Here is a 23863-nt window from a genome sequence, read left to right as displayed (position 1 = left end):
TCCCAGGTGTACCACGTAGTCCTTTATGTCGGCGCCCGGTCAGACAAGTTAACTTCAATTTTTTTGAAAGCTACGAGTGTTTACAATTATTCTTCAGTGCAATGTGATACTCGAACAATTGTACCGTATTGCATTTGATATAATCGTGCCAAATAGTAGGAAATTAGCACAAAAATTTGTACATACCGCTTTACAAACAATCTCAAAATGTGGACCACATCAGACGGTACATCTTAAAAATATTTATGAGACACTGCGAGAGTGTGACCGCTCCACGAGCAACCAGTTCCACCCATTCTCTCCACGTTACTGTACGTGCTCTATATGATATGCCTGCACCAAAGTCAGTCCTTTGTGCATCAAAGCAATAGGATTAATTATCCCTTAGTACAGAGCGCTATCCTCGCAATCATCGCGCTTCACATCATTCTCGATCATAATGCCCAGGTCATTTTTATATGAGAACGATCGTAGTGACACTCCGAGTCCTGACCAAATTCCTCCGCCTTTTACTGGCAATACACGATCTAGCCGCTCTTTATGAATAGGGTGCTCGCTGCTCTCAGCCTTCCAGCTGCACAGGCCTTGGATTTTCTTTCCTTTTTTTGGCGGTTATACAATTAAGCAGGTTTTATATAGATAAAAAACCTTATGAATTAAGATATAGGCGCCTTTGCCGCAGATAAAGAAAGAAATACAGTTTATATTCTGTATGGAAGAGTTAATTAGCCTTGAGGTAAGGTTGTAGTTACTCTTGGAGTAAACGGATTGCGATCCGCTACACTCATTCAAATTCTAGGTACAGAACGAAGGTCGTCGACCTAAACTAAGCTTTCTCTAAGCGAAAGAGCTACGGCAGCCCCGCTGCATTTGGTGATACTTGTAGTCAATCTAACCCTGAGTCGTTACGAGTAACTCTCTGTGAGAATGAAGCCGCTCTCGTATCTGTCCCAGGACATGCAGGGGGGAGTTAAGAAGCTGATATCCATGCTTGCCCTGAGGACGTGCATCACCTCGCTTCTTAAGAACCAGAAGCGATCGGCGCGCGCCTAGAGACGTTTACAAGCTATGAAAATCTTTGCTAGAGCATTTGTAGCAGAAGATGTCGGCGTCGACTTCTTCCACGACAGGACTGTCGGCAACGGATGCCCTCCCCTTCGACCCAGGCCGCTCATGGTGAGTGATAAGACCTTCGAGGGCAAGGATGGATAGAATATCAAGTTTTGAAAATACTCTGCTAGACCACCTGTAGCATAAGATGTCGGCGAAGGATGACTCCCTCCGACCCAAGCCGCTCATGGTGAGTGTTAAGACTTTCGAGGGAAAGAGTGGAGAAAATCTCCTGCTCTGAGTGAGAAAAATTGAGATAGCCATGGCGCCCGCCATGCTCCAGACAGATCAACAGCGCGTCGCGCTAGCTATCTCCGAGCTTGGGGGTCGAGCACGAGAATGGGCACTGTCGGGCAGCACTTTGGTCAAAGCGGCATTTCTCTACTGAACGGAGCTGAAGCTGCTGCTCTCATGAGTTTCTTGCCGCCCAACCAGGCATATCGCGTGAGATCGCGTTTCCATGCTGCCCGACAGGGCAAGAAGGAGTAGGTGGACTCTGTCCAAGAGTTGCGTACTATCATTGCCAAGATGGCAGCCGATCCTCTCCCTGAAGCGGTCGCAGTGACCGTCTTTATGGTAAGTCTCCGCACTGGCGTGGCCAGAATGGAAGTCTTCAGTGTGCACCCATCTTCTTTTGAAGAAGCAGAATGTGTAATTGAATGCCAAATTCAGCTTTAAGTCGGCACGACTTGGTTGAAATTTACACCCTCATAGCTCGTCGAGCGGGCCTGAGCCAATGGATCTCAGCTATCCTGAGAAGGAGGAGAGAGAGCTTGAGCTGTTGAACAGCATGTAGACATCACACAGTGTTTTGTTTGTGGACACACCCGTCACCTTCGGGCGGGTTGTCTCTTGCGCAATGCGTGTCAATGTTCGTCGAACCGACGTCCCGCTTCTAACCGGTCTGGTTTGACGCGAAGAAACGAGAACACCCAGTAGGCGCGGGGCTGCCTACTGGAGGCGAACTTAGTATTGCTGAGCGTCAAAGAGGTAGAGGACCGCAAGGCGCAGCCCCGAAGAGCTGCGTGTTCTTGAACACGGAACGTGTGTGCAAGCCGAGCTTGCAGATCGTAAAAGCGACCGTGAAGGGCTTTGATAAGCCATGGAAAATCCTTATCGATTCTGGTGCTTCGGGCAATTATAATCGACGCACCACAATCGAAAAACAAGTTTGTTGCATACTGAGGCGCTGGAAGTGCGGTTGAGTAACACCGTCACTGTTCGCTTAAAGATGGGGACTTGTGTCACTGTAGCGAGGGTCCCTGTGGACCTCGGAGTCAAGTTTCTTGACTTTGATAGCGTGGAATGCTGTCTAGTCTTAGACTTGAATGCAAGGTATGGCCTTATCCTTAGAACGGCATGGTTGAAACACCGTGAGCCATAGATTGATTGGAGGTCAAAGACCTTGGGCGCTACGCGCACGCCTCCTAGTGGAGCTTTGGTGAGTCATGAACCCACCTCTGGTAAGAAGTAGAAGCGCTATTGGCGCGTGCACTAGACCAGGCCGGTCAATGTGCTGGATATCGGAGTATCCGAGTTGTCAGACACCAAAGGTGTTACAAGATTCTTGAGCGTGGCTCGCGGGCTAAACGTGGAGTGTCACGTAGCCCACTGAGCAATGCTCACGTTACGAAGCAGTTGCTTCGTGCAAAGAATGGCATGGTCGGACGAGGTCCGAAGCATCAAAGCCGAGCCCCTTGTGATGTGCGTGGCGTGGCACGTTATCTACTGGACGAAGAGTGTAGAAATAGCAGTCCTTCGTCGGATGTTGTTACTAGCATCAAGGCTCCGATGGAGCAGGAAATGGACGACGCCGAGTGCCTTTTCCTACTGGTCTCGATGAGACATAAATCCTCGATAAAGAGAAGACGGTGATGCCGTATATTATCTTTAAGACGCAGAGCGTTGACCCTGACCCAGGGTGTGTCTACCGTGACGTATAAATTGCCTTGTTCGGTCTTACAACATCTGCTAAATTGCCTACTTTCAAGCACCGCTAAAAACTTCGAGGGACATCTCGTTCAGCTCAAAACGAGCATCTACCGCGAAAATAGCCTCGAGACTGACGTCGCCGTCATCTTCTCCCGTCATACCGATGACAAGGGTATATAGCTTTGCGCTATCTTCTGTCGCTTATGGATGAAGCTGTCCTGGAAGACACCAAGAGAGTGATAATCGCACGAAGTGAATCATCGATCTTGAAGGATCCTTCGGATCCGTATTATCCTTTGGTAAAGGAATTCCAAGACGGCGTCTCCAAAGACCCGCCATCGGTCCTACCTCCGCACCGAGGTGTGTGTCATGAGATTGACCTGGTTTCGGGAACCAAATACTGCGTAACACTCCAATGGCCCCTGCCCAAGTAGTAGTGCGACGTCATTGACGCATTTTTCCGTACAAAGCACGATGCAGGAATGGTGCGTAAGAGCAAGTCACCCCATTTGTCACCCACGTTTTGTGTCCGGAAGCCGAACGGCAAGTGGCGTATCGTTCCCTCTTATAATAAGCTAAATACTGTTACCATTTCGACACAGACGCTAATTCATAAAAAAATGTTCTCCAGAACAACACAGTTGGCTGTGCAAATTACAGCGCAGTCGACTTGGTCGATGATTTCTACCAATTGCACAAAAGAGCAAAAGATATTCCACTGACAGCGGTGAGTACTCCGAGCGGGATGCTGTGGGAGCGGCTGGTTATGCTCTAAGGGCTGTCAAATGCACCAGTAACATTTAATCGTCTTGTGACGCAATTGTTTAGGCTCCACTGGGCATATGCATAGACATACTTCGATGACATCTTTTCCACGAAAACCACATCGTCCATTTGAGATCGGTGCTCGAGTGCATGCGCACAAATAAGCTGTATGCTAATGCAGACAAGTGATCTTCGGCGCCGAAGAACTTCCATTTTTAGGATGCTTCATTGGAAAGCGTGGCTTTTGAGCGGAATGCGCTAAGGTCAAGGCCATGAGGAACGGCTGGTTCCAAAGAGCCAAAAGGACTTGCGCAGGTGGCTTGACCTCGCCAACTTCATGCACAAATACACCGAAAAGGCACGGCCGTTGTGGAATCTTCTTAAGAAGGATGCGGAAAGGTGGTGGGGCACCGAGTATCAGGACGCTTTTGACGGGGTCAAAGACGTCCTCCTTCATGCACCAGTACTGGCGTTGCCAGACTACGATCCCATTTTGTGTCGTCTGTGATGCTTCAGACTTTGCCATCGACTGTGCTCTGCTGCAAGCAGACGCCGAGGTGAGATCAGGTGATCGCGTTCAAATCTCGCCAACTTAAGACTGTGGAGAGGAACAGCCTAATCTTCGACAAAGAATTACTTGCGATGAATATGCACTTGTCAACTTCAGGGTGCAATTGCTTGGCTCAAAACCGTTTGTGATCTACACATATACGTACTGCACCTCAGTCGCCTCACCTCTCGCAGAGGATGGCCGGGCAGCTCTGCTTATTCGCAGATTATAACTTCGAGGTAAACTATTAGCCAGGAAAGCGGAGTGCTTTGGCCGATGCGTTGTCACGCAGACCGGATTATGAGCTCGCTCATGTGCGCCGTGTACGCGGGTGGTGCTATGTGCGTGGCGCTGCTACAGGCTCTCAGGAGCAAGGATATTTGGAAACTCGGACACGAAGTTATCGTCGCGACTGCGTCCGCACGGTAGCACCGATATCCATTGAATGGTGAATTGCTGTATTATAGCACCGGTTTGAAGGATACGCCACGAATTGTGGATCTTCACGATGAAGTACCGTATCCTAAGTACCGTATCCTCTATGAGGCCACGACACCCCACTCAGTGGTCATCTCGGTCGTGAGAAGTCGTACAGCTTGGTGAGCTGTCACTATTGGTGGCTCAAGCTGTACAAATGGACGAGCACATGTATGTGCACGTGTGAGACGTGACAAAGGGTGAAGCCTTACCCGAATACATGGCCGCCGCTGGCCAGTTTGCCGGCTCCCTCCGTTTGTTGGCAGTCCATGAGTTTGGACTTTGTGTTTGGCCTGCCGAAGGACTCAGCGGGCAACACGGGTGTCGTGGTCTTTGTGGACCGTTTGAGCAAGATGGCTCATCTTGCGGCAGTGTCGGACATCATTGACGGTGTGGGTACAGTGACGCTGTTCGTCGATCGTGTCTTACGACAGTATTGACTCCCGGAGTCAATTGTTTCTGATAGAGACCAGCGCTTACTGAGAAATTTTGGTCTGCAATCTTCAGGGTGGTGGGCACCAAGTTGGCTATGTCAACTGCGGGCCATCATGGGTAGAATGAGCGCGTGAATCGCGTCGCTGAAAACGTTTTTCGCAGCGTCTTCACTATTTAACAGTCTTAGTTGCGGCAGAGCCGCCAAAAACTAAGACCTTAGGTTTTCCTGATTAATAACGTGATACCTAATTTATATAGTAAAACCTAATTAATATAGTAATATGCATTACTACTTGCAAGATTGCCACGTGGTGGCTTCTTGTTACGGTTACTGTGCATTTACAATAACTGTGTAATACACTCCTATGCATGTAGATTGTGCGACCCGCCCTTTCTTACAACAGCACGTGTAACCCCGTTAAACAGAAGTTATCAGGAGGCTTGTCGATGCATGAAACTCGCTTCAGTCTTCTGACAAAGGTGTTTCCATGACTTGCAAAAAGCTCCACTAGAAGAACGATGCGTGGCAACTAAGTTCCCACCCTCCATACGAACCCGTGACACGTGGCGTTCCAGCCACGCCATATATAGGATGAGATTATCAACAAAATTGGAGTCCAGTACTCGACAACTCTTTACGTTGCCAGAGTCGTTAAAGATACTTGAGAGTTCAACGTAATCTTTGACATCGTTACCAGTATACCAGTCGCAAATCGCACGAATATATTGTATCCGTATTTGATTGAGTGGCAGTGTCTACTGCATTTAAAAGTCGCGCATCGTACGTGATTGCAAATCTATCAGGAGGACTTTTCACAGCTTCACAAAGCCCAAAATGTCATTACTAAAACCAACAACACCACCTCCCTTAGACAGAGTTGCTTTCTTTATGGCTGATATTTATTGAGCACGACCTAGAATAGGTACAATAGACCCCAGCTCTTTCCTAATAGGTCGCGAAGCGCCTACTGGGACTCAATGGTTCCCCGTATGGGTTCTTCGGACGTTCCGGTAGAAGAGCCCGACTTTCGTACCTCTCATTCGAGATAGAAGAAGGCATGCAAAGCGCAGATGCATCCTCACGTAATGCTGAACAGCTTAGAGATCTTTCATTTCTTCCTCAGCATGGCTAAGGCTTATTGTTTCTTTCGCGCTATTCATGCATAAACGTTGCTGCTAGATTTCTTTAGACGACACGTACAAGTTTCTGAATATCTTTACTAATGAAGCTGTTTAAGAATAAGGACAGAGGTGTATACATGATTGACCCTGTCGCCTACAGTCTACTTTTGTAAAGTTTATGACATTTTCGGGCAGCAGCAAGAAAAACAGTTTAATGATGACGCGTTCTTTATTACCTAAATACTTTCTTCATATGGCGCCAATTTGATTGGAGGCTCCAAAGGGGGATCCAAATAGTCAAAAGAGTCGCGACGTCGCTTGCGGCCGAAGTTCTGGCGCTCGATTTGCCATGCTCGAGCAAGCTCATTGAACTTAAACAGTTTGTTGGTCTCCATGATTTCCGCATTCAGCGGGCGAGCGTAGTTTGCTCGCGTAAAAACAGTACCACTTGGTACAGCAGTCGCTGGGATCGACAAGATATCCCGGGCGAGCTTTGCTAGAGAAGGAAAGCGCGTTTCATTCGACTTCCACCATAAAAATGGATCTGACCGCTTGTCGCGAAAGAGTGTCGCATCAAAGAATCGATCTACTTCGTCACCGTCGATCGAGTACTCTGGTATACCCTCTCCAATATCTAACAACTTTTCAAACGTTGTGTAAGCCGCCGATGCATCGTGTCTTGCTTGCTCGTCGTCTAATCGTGTGTCTGACAGTACATCATACACACTTGTACGCAACATTTCCCGCAAAAACGTTTTTTTGGCTGCTTTGTCCACGCACTCATTGGAAAAGCGCGGATCTAAAATCTTGGCAAGCCGAAAATACGGTGATGAGTGCTCCGTATGGTATGACTCAAGACTAGCTTTCACTTTTAAGCAAACTGTTTGTATCTTGTTGAAGGCGCTTGCCGTAAAATTAGAGGCTGATGCCGAAGTGCTTTCACAAAGCCCGACAATCGCCTTACAAACATTAATGGAGGTGCTCAGCGAGATATGCTTCTGGTCGCTTTGACAAGTCGCCATTTGCATGCATTTTTGAAGAAACGTAGCTACCCATACCAGCAAATCCCACTCAATCTCTTCCAACAAGAAAATGTTCATATTGTGCGTAGGATCTCCATACAAGGCGTTAATTGTGTCCTTAATCTTGGCGCTTTCCAAAATCATTGCAACAGTTGTCTTCCAATTTTTAGGTGAATCTAAATTAGGCAGCTGATCTGGATACTCAGGCAGCCCCACATCAGTTGTACGTAGCGCAAAATGCTCCTGACTTTCGGATGTAGACTTAAGAAGTGACAATAACGAACGAAGCTTAACGATCTCGTGACGAATCTCCTTCAGTGCCGCCAGTACGCCCGTATGAATTAGATGGCCCAGGCACGTCACATTCCAGTCCGGTGCACTACTATGAAATCCTATAATTGACTTTATTTTCTCACGCAAAAAGCCCATGCCAACTCCCGACTCGTTACTCAAGGGTGTGACTCCGCACAACAACTTATTACCCAGTCCCCAGTTATTCTGAAGCACATTAAATAGCATGTCTGACAAAAAGTATGCATTAAAGTCCTGTGGACACCCTTCCAAACCAATTTGAATAGTTTTATACTCCCACTCAGCATTAATCCAGTGCAAATAAATGGCCATATATCCTTTATTCACAGATCCAGACCACGTATCACACGAGAATGTGACGCGTCCAACCGCCGAACGATTTATATATTCCCCCACTCGCGTGAACAAATCGTAATATTTTCGTTCGATAGCTTTTTGCAAACTATCTACTGGTGGGAGTATCGGCTTGATTCCTGCGGAAGCCAGTACGTCCAAAAACTTTTCGTTCTGCACCACACCCAGGTCCTTTTGGTCTTCCACAATCCACTCAATCAGCGCACTACTCAGATTTCGCATCCGCTGACGCTTCAAACCTGGGCGCACCACGAAGCAATTCCACGCATTAACTTCCACAATAATCGATCAGCAAACTTCGTTGAATTAGTACCTGCTGTATGTTCATCAAGCTGTATCACGACTGCTTCTTTCCTATGAGCTCCTACTTTCTTACCTGTTCCATTTCCATTAACCAATGATCCATTAGCGCTCTTCTTGCCCTTCTTGCCCGTGGGCGTGCCATTTGGGAATTCGTTATGTCGCCTAGCATGTCGCATCATCGACGATGTGCCATGCCTCGTACTGAAGATCTTGCTGCAAATTGAGCACTTGGCTGAGTCAACAAGGCCGTCACGCAATCCACTACTTGAAATGGGTGTAAAGGTTTCCCACACGACACTCGTAAGCTTCTTTTTGCGTACCGCCTCTTCTTTAAATACCGGTGGCATAATATCTAGTCGATTAAGCAGATTATCCGTGATGATAATCGATTCTGCCCCTCGCAGTGCCAGCACGTGGAATGTCCAGCTGTCCTACACTGTGATCAAGGAGCTACGCTTGCTCCTCGTCTCTGATAGGCTGGATTTGGTAAAAATGAATAATGTATTTCGCATCAGTTTACGCACATACAGCCAGGCAGCAATGCGTTAGCAAGAATAGACGTTTTGCAGAGATACTTGGTTACGCACACGTAACTTCAGCCTCGACGTAGCGAATAATTGTTTAGTGAGTTTGGATGTTTTGCAACTTAAAGGTTAGTAGCTTCCTGACGGTCCGCGCCGTCCCCATTGGATAAAACAATATACTTGATAATTGTATGCAAGTGGAATGAGTAGAGCGAACATGTCTGGCACAATCAGTATAGAATCCTCGATTTAATTTCTTAATACATGAGAATTATCCGTCATAGATTCCGAAATAAACTTTTGTTCTTTTTAAGGCATTATTTTTATGATAGATTGCTGGTGGTAACTCAACAGTCTAGTTGCTGTATACTGAAGCATGTACACATTAATTCCCTGAACATTGGAGCTCCAGGTTCAAATCAATAAAGTTAATAACTATATGCTTGCGATTAAGAAAATGATATTTATATTTTAATCGCCACGGTACTGTGGCCCACTCGCTGCTTTATTATCAGTGGCTCATATCAAATTATGAGGGTTTCTTCGACCTTGCTTCTGAGTGTTTATCGTTTTCCGGGAAATTAGCGAATTATGAAGCTTTACAATAATCTGAGTGCAGTCACTATTCCGATTCAGTCGCCGATCTGTTAAAACGAACGTTCAGCAGAACAACATGATACCTTCAGTGATCCGGTCCGAGTATATACTTACTCAACTGCTCACAAGAGTCTCTCACCGCAGTGAGTACTGCGAATGGAATGCTGTGAACTGGCTGGTTATCACACAGAGACTGTCTAAAACACCAGCGACATTTAATCAACTGCAGGTGCGGCTGCTTCGGCTACATTGCACTGCGTACAAAAACCTATTTCAGTCATATTTTTTCATTAACCATGCCTAGCAGGGACAATCAGATGTAATAACACTTATGAACAGTGCTCGATTGTATGCTCTGTACTTCTACCATACAGGGCATGCATGTACTCTCACTGCAGCAAATGTAGCATCAAGTCGAGCGGACAAGCTGAATCACCCATTGAAGCTGTCCATCAAATGCATCACGAAAGCGGTGGCATCTTAAAATTTCTTTCGGGTATGAGGCTTCAAACTGGAAATGCAGAGCAGGCGTGGGTGTATTGGTGCTGTGGTATTTTGTCAACCGCAGCCTGCTAGCTTTTGTGACTCAAACTAATAACAGTTATTGTGCGAACTACGCTCTTAAATCAGAAAATTGATGCATTATCATTAGTGTTTGGGCAGCCGATGATGATTATCGAATTGAACAGTGATGCAGTACTTTGCGCCATTACGGTGAAAGCTATATTAGCGCCTTGCGAGAGCGTCAATAGCTTGCATGGGTCTCGTTAGCCAGATTTTTACGAAAGTAACGCGTAGTACTCCATCATAAAGAAGACTCTTGTTTGAGCCGGAACCGTTGAGTCATTGCATTTGTTTAACGGGAGCGGAAAACCGCGTGAGGTACTCCCAAAGAGCAGGCACGATGAATTGCAGAGAGATATCGTGTTCATTGTTCACCAACTCGGATACTCCGATCTTCAGCTCGTTGGCCGCCTCAGTCCAGTGCCCGCACCAACAGCGGTTTTGCCTCATAGCAGAGGTGGGTTCATGACTGACCAAGGATCCAACGAGGGGTGTGCGCGTAGTGCCCAAGGTCTTCGACCTCCAGTCGATCTATGAATCATGGTGTTCCAGCCATGTTAAACCAAGGACGAGGTCATACCTTGAATCCGAGTCTAAGACTAGATAGCGTTCCATGCTATCAAAGTTAAGAAACTTGACACCGAGGTCCACAGGGACCTTCGGCACCGTGACACATGTCCCTGTTGCTTAGCAAACACTAAAGATTAATCGCGCCTTCAGTTCCTCGGCATACAGCTGACTTCCTTCTGTTGTGGAGCGACAACAATAATTGCCTGACGCCCCAGAGTCGACCAGGATCTTCCATGGCTTCTCAAAGCCCTTCTCGGTCGCTTTCACAACCAGCAAGCCCTGGATGCGTATACGTTCCGTGTTCAAGAGCACCGAGCTCTTCGGGGCTGGGCCCTGCTGACCTCTACCTCCTTGAGGCTCAATAAACTCAGTTCTTACCCAAACGGCCGCCCTGCGCCTGCTGGGTGTTGTCGTTTCTCCGTGACAAACCAGACTGGTAAGAAGCGGAAAGTTGGTTTGGTGAACCTCTACGCACCTTGTGCAGGGGACAACAAATCCGAAAGTGACGAGTGTCTCCACTGACAAATCACCGTCGGGTGTTATCGCGCTGCTCGGCAGCTCAGAGCTATGCCTCCTCGTCCTCAGCATAGCTGAGATCTATCGGCTCAGACTCGTGCGACGAGCTGCTAGAGTATGCATCCCAACCAAGTCGTGTCGTCTTAAAGTTGAATCGGCATTCAATACTACATTCACTGTTTCTTCAAAAGAAGACGGATGCACACGGACAAATTTCATCTCTGCCACGCCAGTGCGGAGGACCTCCATATAGACAATCACTGCGGTCGCTTCGGGAAGAGAATCGGCTGCTATACCAGCAATGAGAGTTCGCAACGCTTGGACAACGTTTACCCATGCCTTTTTGCGGCAAGGAAACGCGATCGCATGCGATATGCCTGATTAGGCGGCGAGAACACTCGTGAGAGCTGCAGCTTTAGCCCCGTTCAGGAGGGAAACGCCGCCTCGGCTGATGTTCCGCACATCAATGTCCATTCTCGCGCTCGACCCCCAAGCTTGGAGGTAGCTAACGCTATGCGTTGTTGCTCGGTCTGGAGCATTGTGGGTGTCATGGCCATCTCGACCTCTCTCACCCAGAGCAGGGTATTTTCTCCGTCTTTGCCCTCGAGGATATTGATACTCACCATGAGCGGCTTGGGTCGGGGAGATTCATCCGTCGCCGACGGTGGCGTCATGGACGCAGGCGACGCCGACATCTTCTGCTGCAAGCGCTTTAACAGAGTCCTTACATAGATTGAAACGCGTTCTGCTCGCTTCAGGTCCTTGCGAAGCGAGGTGTTGTACGCCCTCAAAACCAAGCACAGACAACAGCTTTTAAGCTCGTCCCGAGGCAAATAAAAGAACCGCTCCATCTTCACAGAGGGTCACTCGAAACAACTCAGGTGTAGATTGACTACAAGTGCTATCAAGTGCAGCGGGGCTGCCGTAGCTCTTTCGCTTTGAGGAGGCTTTGTCAAGGTCGGTGACCATCGTTCGATACTTAGAACCAGTACGAGTGTAGAGGATCGCAATTCACTTATTCCAAGAGTACGTAACCAAAGGCTAGTTAACTCTTTCGTTAGAACATAAACTGTATTTCTAGGTTTTATTTGCGGCAAAGCCGCCATATCTAAATTTATATGTTTTCCTATCTATGTTGTAAACCCTTATTAAATGTATAACTACTAGCAGTCCAGCCACGTATGGATTTGCTGTCTAAGTGCAGCCACACCGTCTTGTGTGACCCACACCCTTCATATCAGGGCACGAGAAATCCCGTTACAAACTCGATCACGCGATATTTGTAAATTTGGAGTTGATGGACATTTGAAAGCACGGGACGGACTGGCGCATGGGCATGTCGAGTGGTGAGTGATAACCAATTTACCGATATTAAGCGATCTTACGGGTCAGCCACATGCATGTCCAGGTGTAAGGTCGTGTCAAATGACCGACACACACAAAATGCTCATACAAAACCAAAACTAGCCACCCTTTAGGTGAGGTATCTTGTATTCGTATATGCACCTTTATATCCACGAGCTCAATTATTTTTTTGGATTGGTCTACTGTTTTCACGCCAAAAGTTTTCATATCATCGTCCACTAGCTTGTGAAATGACGTCCTCGATTGCAATGCAAAAGCGAAACCCTTAGGAGGACACACAAACGGCATATATATACCTGGATAAATCGCGCGTATTTTTACCGAAAGACTTCAAGTATTAAGATATTGTAACTCAGTCCGTCTTTCGTTTGTCGACCCTAATAACAAATAATTTTCCGGACTAATGCGACTGACTGAATTTGAGCTGTCCTTATGACAGATAAAATCTTATTTGCAATACGGACACTGGGCACCACCCGAGATGGCTACAGCAGCTATTGATTTTGCCAATTGTATGATACATATTACACTTTTTATATTGAATAATATAGTAATTAGTGAATTATACTAAAATACTTCAAAGATATTTTTCTCAACGTCACGTCAGATTTCACGACAGCTTCAACCAACCGGCAACGGAAATAGAAACACTTCGCAATAATCTTCTTGCTCGTAACCGTCCTCTAATGACTTTATTTCAAAATGTTTACATTGTGGCGGCCAAGCGCACACCATTTGGCAACTACGGCAGCAAGCTTAAAGATATCACAGCCACGGAGCTATGCGCGCACGCAGCCAAGGCAACGCTAGCAGCTGCCAAGCTGGATCCAACACTTGTAGATACGGTGCAAGTGGGCAACGTAGCACATACTTCTCCAGACGGTACCTACATTGCGCGCCACGTGCAGTTAATGGCTGGTATCCCACAGGATAAACCTGCGCTTACTGTCAACCGATTGTGTGGTAGTGGCTTCCAGTCTGTTGTGGGCGGCATGCAGGAAATCCTTCTTGGCGACGCTGAAATTGCGCTCTGTGGTGGTGCTGAGAACATGTCACAGAGTCCGCTGGCCGTCTACGGCCACCAGGCACGTTTTGGCGTGAAACTGGGCGCCGGACTGAACCTGCAGGATACGCTTTGGTCGGCGCTTACCGACTCTTATTCTAAAACGCCCATGGGCATAACGGCCGAGAACCTAGCTGACATGTATAACATTACACGTGAGGAATGCGATGCCTACGGGCTTCGAAGCCAGAATCGCTGGGCTGAAGCGCATGCTGCCGGCTGGTTTAGCAACGAGATAGCGCCTATAAAGGTGACAGTCGGACGGAAGATCGAAGAGTTTGCTGTGGACGATTCTCCCCGCACGGTAGACATGGAAAAGCTGGCTAAGCTGAAGCCTTCATTTAAAAAGGATGGAGTAGTCACAGCAGGCAATGCGTCTGGTATCACAGATGGTGCTGGTGCAGTCCTTATTGCCAGTGAAGATGCTGTGAAGAGGCACAATCTGACACCCTTAGCGCGAATTCTGAGCTATCAGGTGTCAGGGGTAGACCCGACAATTATGGGAATTGGCCCCGTACCCGCCATTACGGGGGCATTGAAGCGTGCAGGGCTTAAAAAGTCAGACATTGACATTTATGATATAAATGAGGCCTTTGCCGCTCAGTGGTTAGCCTGCGTCAAAGAGCTAGAGATTGACCCGGATATCGTGAACCAATGTGGCGGAGCTATCGCTCTCGGACACCCACTGGGCGCTACGGGATGTCGCATCACGGGGCATCTTGCACATGGTTTGAAGCGCACAGGTAAGAAATACGCGGTCGGATCAGCTTGCATAGGTGGCGGACAGGGAATCGCGGTCGTGCTGGAGAATGCAGCATGATTCTGGAAGAGAAATCAGAATCGAAATTTCCAATTGTGCTATAGCTGCCTGGAAACATAAACCTTACCTTTTATTATGTTGCTTGCAAACACTAAGCGCAGAAGAGCTTAATGTGAGGTTCTAATTCGCGTGAGATCAAATAATTAAATTTAGCGCTCAAAATATATTGCGCAAATATTTAACCACAAACTGGGTAATGGAAAATGTGGGCAACTGGGATAAGGTCTCAACATATTTTTGAGATCTATTGATCTTCCTCTGATCTCCTCGGCGAGATTCAGATGTAACGCTGGACATAATATCAACCTATGGTGAAATCTATCTCTATCATAAGGGAATTGAAGCGATTAAGCAATCTTCGTCAATCGATATTCTGGTAAATTTACTTGACAATATTTACAGCTTTGCTTAAACAGTATTCACGATTACGTCCTCGATTTAAATAGTTCGAATGTCTTTTCTGATTTCTGCCATTTTGTCGCAAGAACTCCATCAGCTCGCGACTGATTTTGTGTGACCAAACTGAAGATTGCTTGGAAAGATGTCATTTGAGGGGATGGATATATGGTTGTTGACAAACTGCACAGACGTGTCAAGAATCGCATTACTCAATTTTTTGGCAAGCAAATGCGCCTTTACGGTCTTATCTCGTGTAGCTTATTGATCCCCGTTCTTGCAGCACGAAACGGCGCGAGACTACGTGCAAATTTAGCGAAAAGTGGCTTGGGGACTCGAGTCATGGAGGCCAACAGTCTGCAGGCTGGAACATCTGTCAGATTTTTGAAAGGAATGAAAAAACGTGCTGGGACATCTTTCAGATTTTTGAAAGGCAAAAAAAAGTCGGACGATGATGATTCAGATGACGATGATGACGATAACGACGATGATGACAACGATGATGACAACGATGATGACGATTCCTGCTAACTAAGATAATTCAGCTTATATTCTGCTTATAAGTGTGGTAAATTACGTTCATTAACTTTAGCTCAATACATAGTTTGGCAAGGTTTTTCCAATCCTTTTGTAAATTTATTCAGATCGAGAATGTTTCGATCAATTTTTCGCAGTGTGTCATCAAATGTAGATTACATGTTTGCATTCGAGTATCTTGGCAACCTAGAATTCCACCCAAACAGGAGGCAAGTTGTGCTTTTTAAAGATAGCGAGCATGAAAATGTTTATTCAGATTTGCCGCAGACACGTCGGTTAAATTGCTATAAAACAATGAGAATAAATGCGAGACGTTTCTATGCTGACAAATCGGCCAGTATAACGATGCACATTTTAGAAAAGTTGACCAATGGTACGATTCGAGCGTACACATCATGCCTTTTAGACTCTCGATATCACTAACGTTTGTATGACTTATAAAGACACTCAATATCACTAACGTTTGTATGACTTATAAAGACAAAGGAAGTACCTGCTTAAACGACATATTCCTTAGTTATAATGTGTTTTGACGTGACATCTCAGTTTGGGGCGAAGCGTCTATGCCACATCTACGCTGCATCCTGCGCAATGTAGTTCGCCTCAGCGTCCTTAATCTCTTGATCCAGCTCGGTCCATGACTCATCGAATAACTCTCCAGCAATAATTCGCTTGGCCATTTCGAGTTTGGGTTCTTTGTGCTTGGGATTATTGCACAGATCAATTGTCTTGGCCGTAGCCTTGGTATCGTCGCTGCACCATGATTCGCACCATAGCCACTCTTGTGGCAAAGAGAAGATAGGGATCTGGTCCTGCACATAGTTAGGAAGATCCTGGTCGAGATTTGCCAGTGAGTTGGGGTCGGCACTCAGCTGGCTGTAGATTGCACGCAGCATGTCACCAGCCGCCATTTGTCGGAAAAGTGCCAGGTCAACCACGTATAGAGCACTAATATGGTACGGCTTCCCACGCAAATGGTCCTTCCAGTAACCTTGTCGCCAGAACTGAAAGCCAACGTTACGAGAGTCACAAAATGGCGTGTAGCCATACGGCTTTCCTTCCAGGTCGAGTTCCCACAGTTCTTTTAAGTCTGCACGCACGACTTGATCCGCATCAACGTAAATAACTTTTTGCACACCCAATGGGAACAACACGTCCAGAAAGAGAATTTTATAGCCCCAGATTATGCGCTGTTTTTCAGTTTGTGGACGCAGCCAGTTGGGCCATTTGTACGTGATGAGGCGAATGTCCATGCCAAGCTGTTCGCGCAGTGCAGGAATTGATTTTTTAAAATCAGGTGACAAGAAATTTTCCAACAGCCAAAACGTTACTGGATTGTTGGTTCGCTTAAGTACACTCGACATCATAATTTTGACAAACCGTTCATAAAGGTAGCCAGACGCCACCGAAAAGACATGGATGGTTTCGCCTGTACGTTGTTTTGTCTGCACAAGATGACTTTTCCCAGAAAAAGAGTTAAGTGGATCGTGCACCACCTTTTTCAATGTCTCATCGTGTTTGCCCATGACGTTGAGAAGCGAATCCCAATACGAACGGAGAGCGCCATCGTTTTTATCGGATGGTTCCGCATCTGACTCTGCCGAAGATCGATCCTCTGAAAGCGCTTTTTCAACTGGCTGGAGCAGTTCTTCGTTTTCCATTCCAGTTTTCTTACGAACAAACAATTGAGAAATGTGTGAACCAAAGTCGTGAACTATGATGGGATGGGTTTCTAGCGGAAGGTTTGTATACGGATCAATGATATCGAAAATTTCGGCGGCTCTACCCCTCGCCAAATGTAAAGACCACACTCCAGGCGTGGCCTGAAGCTGAAAGTAGCCCAAATTTTGCATTACAAGTGTGTCACGGTGCAGAAGTTGAGCACCAACTTCCCGCTCAAGCACCAACTGGAGGCCATTTGGAGGTGCATACATGTTAAAAGTCGTATCACGACACTGGCCATAAACAAGCAAGCTTTCCAGTTGAAACACAGCACGTGTCGTTGACCTCACTGCTGTGGAAGTATCCGGATCCACGCGTAAATTGTCCAGATCATCGCCCGCTTGAAAGGTTTGTACATTCCAGGCCTCAGGAGTGTCAATTTTCATCGTCAAGATTGGGTGCACAGGCAACTTGCGGAACTCAACACTTGTTGCAGACAGAGTTGGCTTTTTATCAAAGAGGTATCGATAAAATCGTTGCAGTGGAAATTTTGTGTACTCGTCAGCCGGAATCAACACCAACTCGATAGTTGCGTTTAGCTGTGAGTGAAGCATGCGAAGCATAGAACTCATGATTTGTGCAGCCTCCGACAATGGATCAACGTAAGCAGCAACCTGAAGCGACCGGTCGCCCGACAGGCGAATCGTGTTGAGGGAATCTTCGGGTAGATTTATACGGGATGTTCGATCAGTTTTGACGTACTTGTCAACAATACCAGTGGTTCTCATGATACTAAAGCTCAAACGGTCAGCTTCTTTAATCTTCAGCATAGCACTGCGCTCAATAAGCGCCTTTGCCACTGGTTGAGTGCGATATTTTAGATCAAAATTCAGTATAGTCGCGACATCCTCGTCAGACAGCAACTGAGGCGGAAGATTCACTTGTTTTCCATTTAGAAACAGATGAGGTAAAGCAATTTTTGATGAACCATCTCCTTCGTATGTAGGTGGAAATCGCGAACGCAATAGCGTGCTGAACTCTGTAAGCCTGCGACGTCGCTTGGTTGTCAACCAATCACCTTGCTTCCTGCTCAGAAGAGCTGCCACTTTTCCAAACACCGGGTCCTTCTCATTCTCTTCCCTTGGTGTCTTCGCCCATAAAAGTTTAAGCTTTCCTCTCATCGTGTCGATAGACTTTTGTTTAACAATGCAGTTCAAAGCCTCCAATACAAACCTTAAACAAGCTTCCTTGTCCGTATCGCCCATGATGGCAATGATGCCTGCAACGAGTTCATTTGCCCCTTCGCTCTTCGCATTACCATTTAACTGAGCAACAAGCCCAACGCGTAGCGACCTATTCGAGTCTTCAAGGACAGCCTTTACAACTCTGTAAGCATAATCAGCATTTTGTGGGTCATTGAGGTCCACTGGAAAGATCACAGTTTGTTTCTTTGGCACAGCTCGAGAGCTAGGTGCATGCAGATACGTTAAAGAGCTTCGCGCTAAAGTCTCCAAGCGACCGTCGACATCATCAGCAAAAAGATGGTGGGGTGATTCAGCACCAATATCACCCGGTTCGTCTTCCGAAGTTTCAAAAATCGACAAGTACGCAGGATAGGCATCCTGCGCGCTCAAGAGTTCCTCGATAAGATCCATTTCACCATCAAGCTTGCCTTGATGGGCCATGTTCACGTACAGTGGTTGATCACGACCAAAGTTGGCCATCATCGACTTCTGAATATCTAAGTCCTTATGAATGACACCATTGAAGACGAAAGAATCTAGTGGCAAATGTTTTAAGTGAATATACTCTGTCATTTCCAGCACTTCGTCATCAAATTGGTTGCTTTGTAGACACGCTAATGCTTCTTCTTCGCCGTCTTCAACCGTTCCAAGCACTCCAGCTGCTTCAGCGTACACTTCAACCAAGCGTTCAACTAAAACGTTAGGGCTTGCGTCTTCACCGACCCGGCTAATGAAGCCCGATGCAACTTGAGTGGAAACAATCTGGTCCTCTTCTGTTTCTGTCCTTTCGTCTTCATCACTTATGACATTTTTGATTTGCACATCATTGCTTTCAGTCTCAGCTCGATCCTTTGACTGAGCTAACATTAATAACTTTGCAAAATGCCACGCAGTAGCCTTGTCTGTTCCCTTATAAGTCTTATACTGCTCCACTGATGCTTGGCGCTCGTCAGATGTTTGACTCATAAGCTCTTTTGACGAAACAAGGAGTGCCCACTGAACAGGGGCGCCACGCAACCGCATAAGGCTAATATGAGACAGTGCAGCACGGCCAGCACCTGTCAGTGGGTCCATCACAAGGACGCATTCGTACATGTTTTTACGAACAAAAATAAGACTCCACGATGGACGTCGAAGCATATTAATATCGGACGGCCAGTTCGAAGAGATGGAATCCGTCTCAATATTATTAAGGTAAAGAGGCGTCGATCCACTCAAAGGCCCGCGCACGTGAATACGCTTCACCGACTTCTCTAGGTTTGTTTCGCGCGCATGCGTCAGCATACCTTCAAGTTCCGTCTGATTTAAAGGCAATCCGTCAAGCTGCTTAGCCACAGACCATTCTTTCTTAAGCGTCTTCATGAAATCAAACACATTAAACGAGCGTTCCGTCGGGTCAATAGCAATACCATTTACTATAAATTTGTTCATCAGTCTTCTCGTCATCGATTGCACCCGCGTAGCTGCAATTTCTTCGCGAAGTTCAGCAGAGATTGTCTTGCGCGAAAAGGCCAGCTTTTTTGCTTGGACCGGAAAGTCTTGCGAAAGACTCTCAAGCCTTTTGAGTGGATTCTTAGCATCCATAATCGCACGGACTGCACTTGTTCCTAAATTTTTCAAATGCCATGCCTTAAGCTCCTGATCCTGTTCATCATGAAACTTGTTGACCAACTTGTCATAAAACTGCTTCAAAGCTTTCGAAATTGCACTATGACGAGCTATCAAAGGCTTGAACAGAAATCCATCGATCTCTTCATCGTCAATTTCTTCATCGTCGTCGTCTTCATCGTTCACATCACCAGCAACAAAATCACCATTGTTAGACGTTTTAGAGTCATCGATTGTCTTATACTCCATATTTTTAATATCCAAAGCCACGCCATATCCTTGCAGCAGCGTCTTCAAGTGCGAGTCGTGGGGATAATGACGTACTATATACTGGAACTTATTTTCTTTTGCTTCAATAACAAGTCTTGAGTGAAAAACATGGAACTTTGATGTGCCCACAAGACCATAGAGAATTGCCGTCATGGATGTTTTCTCAGGATTAATAGCAACGTACGGGTACTTGTGATCCACCTGCAACTCGACATCATTAATTCCAGCAGCAACACACTGATCACTCATGGGCTGCTTCTTGCCATGTATGACAGCGTCCAACTCGTCCACAGAGCAAGCTACCGCTTTTACACAATGGGGCTCATGGTAAAATACCGCCCAAGTATCAGCATGCTCGCCACACGGACGGATGCCAGAATCTAGGCCTAATTGCCGAAACATCTCCACCTTGACCGAGTACGTACGTGTCGCCAGCATCAACTCCAAAACCTTCACGAGGTACACAAACAATAACAGCTAAATCAACAATCATTTTTACACACAAAAAATTATCTCTCTACATTTTGAAGTCCGGGCGCGATGATTTCGGCCACAGTCAATGCAAGATCGCCTAAGGCGTCCACATCACTGCCCATAAATTCCACATAATGCGTGCGGTTTCCCAATTCTTCCAAATATTGCCAAAAGTACAGCGGATTTTCCTCCGCCAAGAATTCACTGCAGAATGATGGCATTTAAAAGAAAAGGAAATAGGAATATTTTCAACCTGTCTCGTACCTGGTTTCTATGAGTGGGAAGGACGGAGAGCTGGGCCAACTGGCCGTCAGATTAACATGCACGCTACGTGCGGACGATGAAGAGGGCTGCATGGCTGCAAGAAATGCTGCCAGGCCCGCGCTCAGCCACATCGTTAGCTGCAATGTCTTCTCTTTCAGTGACTGTTAGGATATCCACGTGGACGATAGACTCCTAGTTGTGTAAAACCTTTCAAACTGCATAAGCTACTGCGCCAATTGGTGTATCTATTGTATAGCGACTTTACAAAACCTGCACGGTGTCTGCACGCTCTTTTCTCCACCAGCAGCGCACTGCATCTACCATGATCAACCCGAACGCGCACCGCAAGATGACACCAAAAGGGCAGATGAGCTCCAGTGGCATGGGGCCCGCCATCATGCACCTGCCAACGCACCTGAAAGTTCTTTTTGAGCCCAACCCACCATTAGATCATCTACCACGTTTAGTTAAGCGCAAGATGCCGCCGTATACGGGGCTTGCAGGTTTTCTAGATGTGTTCGAAACAGAAACGCCCCCGCCACGTGCCGTAATGGAGACGCCCAAGGAGCGTCAAGAGCGCCGGCGTCAGGAGAAAATGCTAGCCAATGATGCTAAGGTTCAGGAAGACCGAGCCAAATGGGATCCGAACGCTGAGGACCCGCGAAAGACGCAGGATGCGTATAAAACGCTTTTTGTAGGACGCATCAGCTACGAGACTACAGAGCAGCAGCTGCGTCACGAGTTCGAGCAGTACGGATCAATCAAGAGCGTTCGACTCGTGGAAGACGCAGAAGGCAAGTCGCGCGGCTATGGATTTATTGAATACGAAAAGGAAGCAGACTTAAAGGCTGCGTACAAGTATGCGGACGGCAAGAAGATTGACGGACGTCGCGTGGTAGTGGATGTTGAACGCGGTCGTACGGTAAGGGATTGGCTGCCTAGAAAGTTTGGTGGTGGCATTGGTGAGACTCGCAAAGGAGGAGCGGATGTCAACGTCAAATACTCGGGAAGAGAGGCTATCGGACATTTCCAAGTCGGCGCAGTGCGTGATGAAGGAGCTTCGAGGGGTGGTCGTGAGCCTCTACGTGATCGAAGTCGCAGTCGGGGACGTGCTGCCGCTGGGAGAGAGCGAAATCGATCAAGGTCGAGGTCGCGGGAACGTCGACGAGATCGTGGCCATGACCGCAATCGTGATCAAGATCGTGGTCGAGTACGTGATCGCAGTCGTGATCGCGACCGTCGAAACCGAAGAGACTCTCGTGATTACTCGCGTAGATACTGATTGATGCGTCGCAATAGGTGGGCAACATTCTCGTAGGTATAGCTGCAGTTCAGCATGCGTGCTGTCATCAACTGAGGTACGAGGTTTAGTGTTATTGCGCGATTCCTTACCAGTACTTTGGCTATATATTTATCTTAAACGCTCCGTGGTTAAGGTACGTAGAACAGGTGAGCGAGATAGTTACGTGCACCTCCTGTTTAGATATTTTTCATTTCACATATCAGATTAATTTATGACTGAAATGCCTTCGGAAAATTGCAAAACAAATAATTGGTTGGCTAGTTAGCACGCTGAGTATTATCTAAATATCATATCAACAAATAATAAAACAGATGAATACCGTATGCAAGATAAAAATTAGCCTTTCTTTCATGTTGATCAACCCTCGGACCCGGTGGCGTGGGTCAAGTGGGCAATGCTTCTGGGCCTAACGGTGTGTGGCGTGGGTTCGAGCCCCTCAGCGGACAAAATCGTAATCGAACCAGACATGCAAGAATGTCGGCTGCATGCAAAATATTACCGACAACAGCCAATAAGGACTTTGGGATGGCGACTCGTACATGAAAAATCAAGAACTAAAATCAAGAAAAATACCCCAGCGGAATGAAGCAATGTAACAACTTAGTCAGGGTCGAGTAGGTATAGCCGTGTAATAAAAGAATGCATAGCAACTTTCAAGGGATCAACCCTCGAAGTCAGAAATTTCAAACTTGGCGAATTACGCAATAAATTAGTCTAAGGTGTAACGGACAGAAGTTCTGAGCATGGCTCGCGGTCTGAACGTGGAGTGGCACGTAATCCACTGAGCGCTTCTCAAGTATCGGAGCAGTCGCTGTATGCCATGCATGGCATGGTCGGCCAAAGGCCGAGGCATCGAGAGCGAGGCTCCAGTGATGCCCATGAAGTAGCACGTAATCTACTCACGTTTCGGACCAGTCGCTGCATGCCACGAGTGGATCGGACGAGGTCCTAGGCATCTTGGGCAAGGCCCTCCAGATGCGCGAGGAGTAGCACGTTGTTCACTGGACGAAGACTGCGGAACCAGCAGCTCTTCGTCGGATGTTATATATCAACATCAGGGCTCCGGTAATAAGGAAGTAGGGCTGACACTGGGCGACGCTAAATGCGTGCTCAAACTAGTCCCGCCAAGACGTACAATCTCTGTGAAGCGGTGCCAGCGACGCCGTATGCTAGCTGCAAGACGCCGGGCGTCGACCCTGACCCAGGATGTGTAAACCGTAGACGATAGCACACAGCTTTACACCCTCTCCAGCGGTATGTCGGGGTGGAAGACGGCGGCGTCTCCATCGAGGCTATTTCTGTGGTGGCACTTACGAGATGTCCTTCGAAAAGCTCGGCTCTGCCTTGAAGACAGGCGACATAGCCAAACTGATTGGGTGCTGAGCGCACAAAGTGGATCTTCGATCCTAAGGAATCCCTCGGATCTGTACTATCCTTTGATAAAAGAACTTGAAGACGTCGTCTCCAAAGACTTATCATCGATCCTACCTCCGGGCCGAGGGAGAGGTGTGAGTTATGAGATCAACCTGGTTCCGGGAACCAGATAGTGACTGGTGATGCCTCAAAAATTGTCGAATTCGTTAGCAACATTTTTCGTCTTGTAGCGCAATTGTCAGACCCCAACGAGTATATGTACAGACATACTTTGATGGCATCTTCGTCCACAGTCGTACGGCGCATAAGAGGGCGGATGAAGAAAATCAC

At 47.0% G+C, this 23863-nt stretch overlaps 5 protein-coding genes across 5 annotated transcripts; 3 read left to right on the top strand and 2 right to left on the bottom strand.

The window, feature by feature from the left end:
• Positions 1–6627: 6627 nt before the first annotated feature.
• Positions 6628–10682, bottom strand: PHALS_10717 (zinc finger bed domain-containing protein 1-like; the record flags this gene model as incomplete). Its single annotated transcript, XM_024726190.1, has 5 exons — positions 6628–8318; positions 8393–8773; positions 8837–8859; positions 8970–8975; positions 10648–10682. The coding sequence occupies 5 exons, from the start codon at positions 10680–10682 to the stop codon at positions 6628–6630; spliced, it is 2136 nt and encodes a 711-aa protein (XP_024576892.1).
• A 2522-nt stretch (positions 10683–13204) lies between these two features.
• Positions 13205–14401, top strand: PHALS_10716 (3-ketoacyl-mitochondrial; the record flags this gene model as incomplete). Its single annotated transcript, XM_024726189.1, has 1 exon — positions 13205–14401. The coding sequence occupies one exon, from the start codon at positions 13205–13207 to the stop codon at positions 14399–14401; it is 1197 nt and encodes a 398-aa protein (XP_024576891.1).
• A 564-nt stretch (positions 14402–14965) lies between these two features.
• Positions 14966–15328, top strand: PHALS_10715 (uncharacterized protein; the record flags this gene model as incomplete). The annotated part of the gene is made up of 1 exon (XM_024726188.1): positions 14966–15328. One exon carries the CDS (start codon positions 14966–14968, stop codon positions 15326–15328), a length of 363 nt encoding a protein of 120 aa, XP_024576890.1.
• A 578-nt stretch (positions 15329–15906) lies between these two features.
• Positions 15907–20987, bottom strand: PHALS_10714 (udpglucose:glycoprotein glucosyltransferase; the record flags this gene model as incomplete). The annotated part of the gene is made up of 3 exons (XM_024726187.1): positions 15907–20568; positions 20640–20796; positions 20857–20987. The coding sequence occupies 3 exons, from the start codon at positions 20985–20987 to the stop codon at positions 15907–15909; spliced, it is 4950 nt and encodes a 1649-aa protein (XP_024576889.1).
• Positions 20988–21178: 191 nt separating this feature from the next.
• PHALS_10713 (u1 snrnp 70k protein) lies at positions 21179–22138 on the top strand (the record flags this gene model as incomplete). Its single annotated transcript, XM_024726186.1, has 1 exon — positions 21179–22138. One exon carries the CDS (start codon positions 21179–21181, stop codon positions 22136–22138), a length of 960 nt encoding a protein of 319 aa, XP_024576888.1.
• Positions 22139–23863: the final 1725 nt, after the last annotated feature.

This window comes from Plasmopara halstedii (assembly GCF_900000015.1).
Source record: "Plasmopara halstedii genome assembly, contig: Scaffold_525, whole genome shotgun sequence".
NCBI classification, from domain to species: Eukaryota; Oomycota; class Peronosporomycetes; order Peronosporales; family Peronosporaceae; genus Plasmopara; species Plasmopara halstedii.
This window is presented reverse-complemented; position numbering and strand designations above follow the sequence as displayed.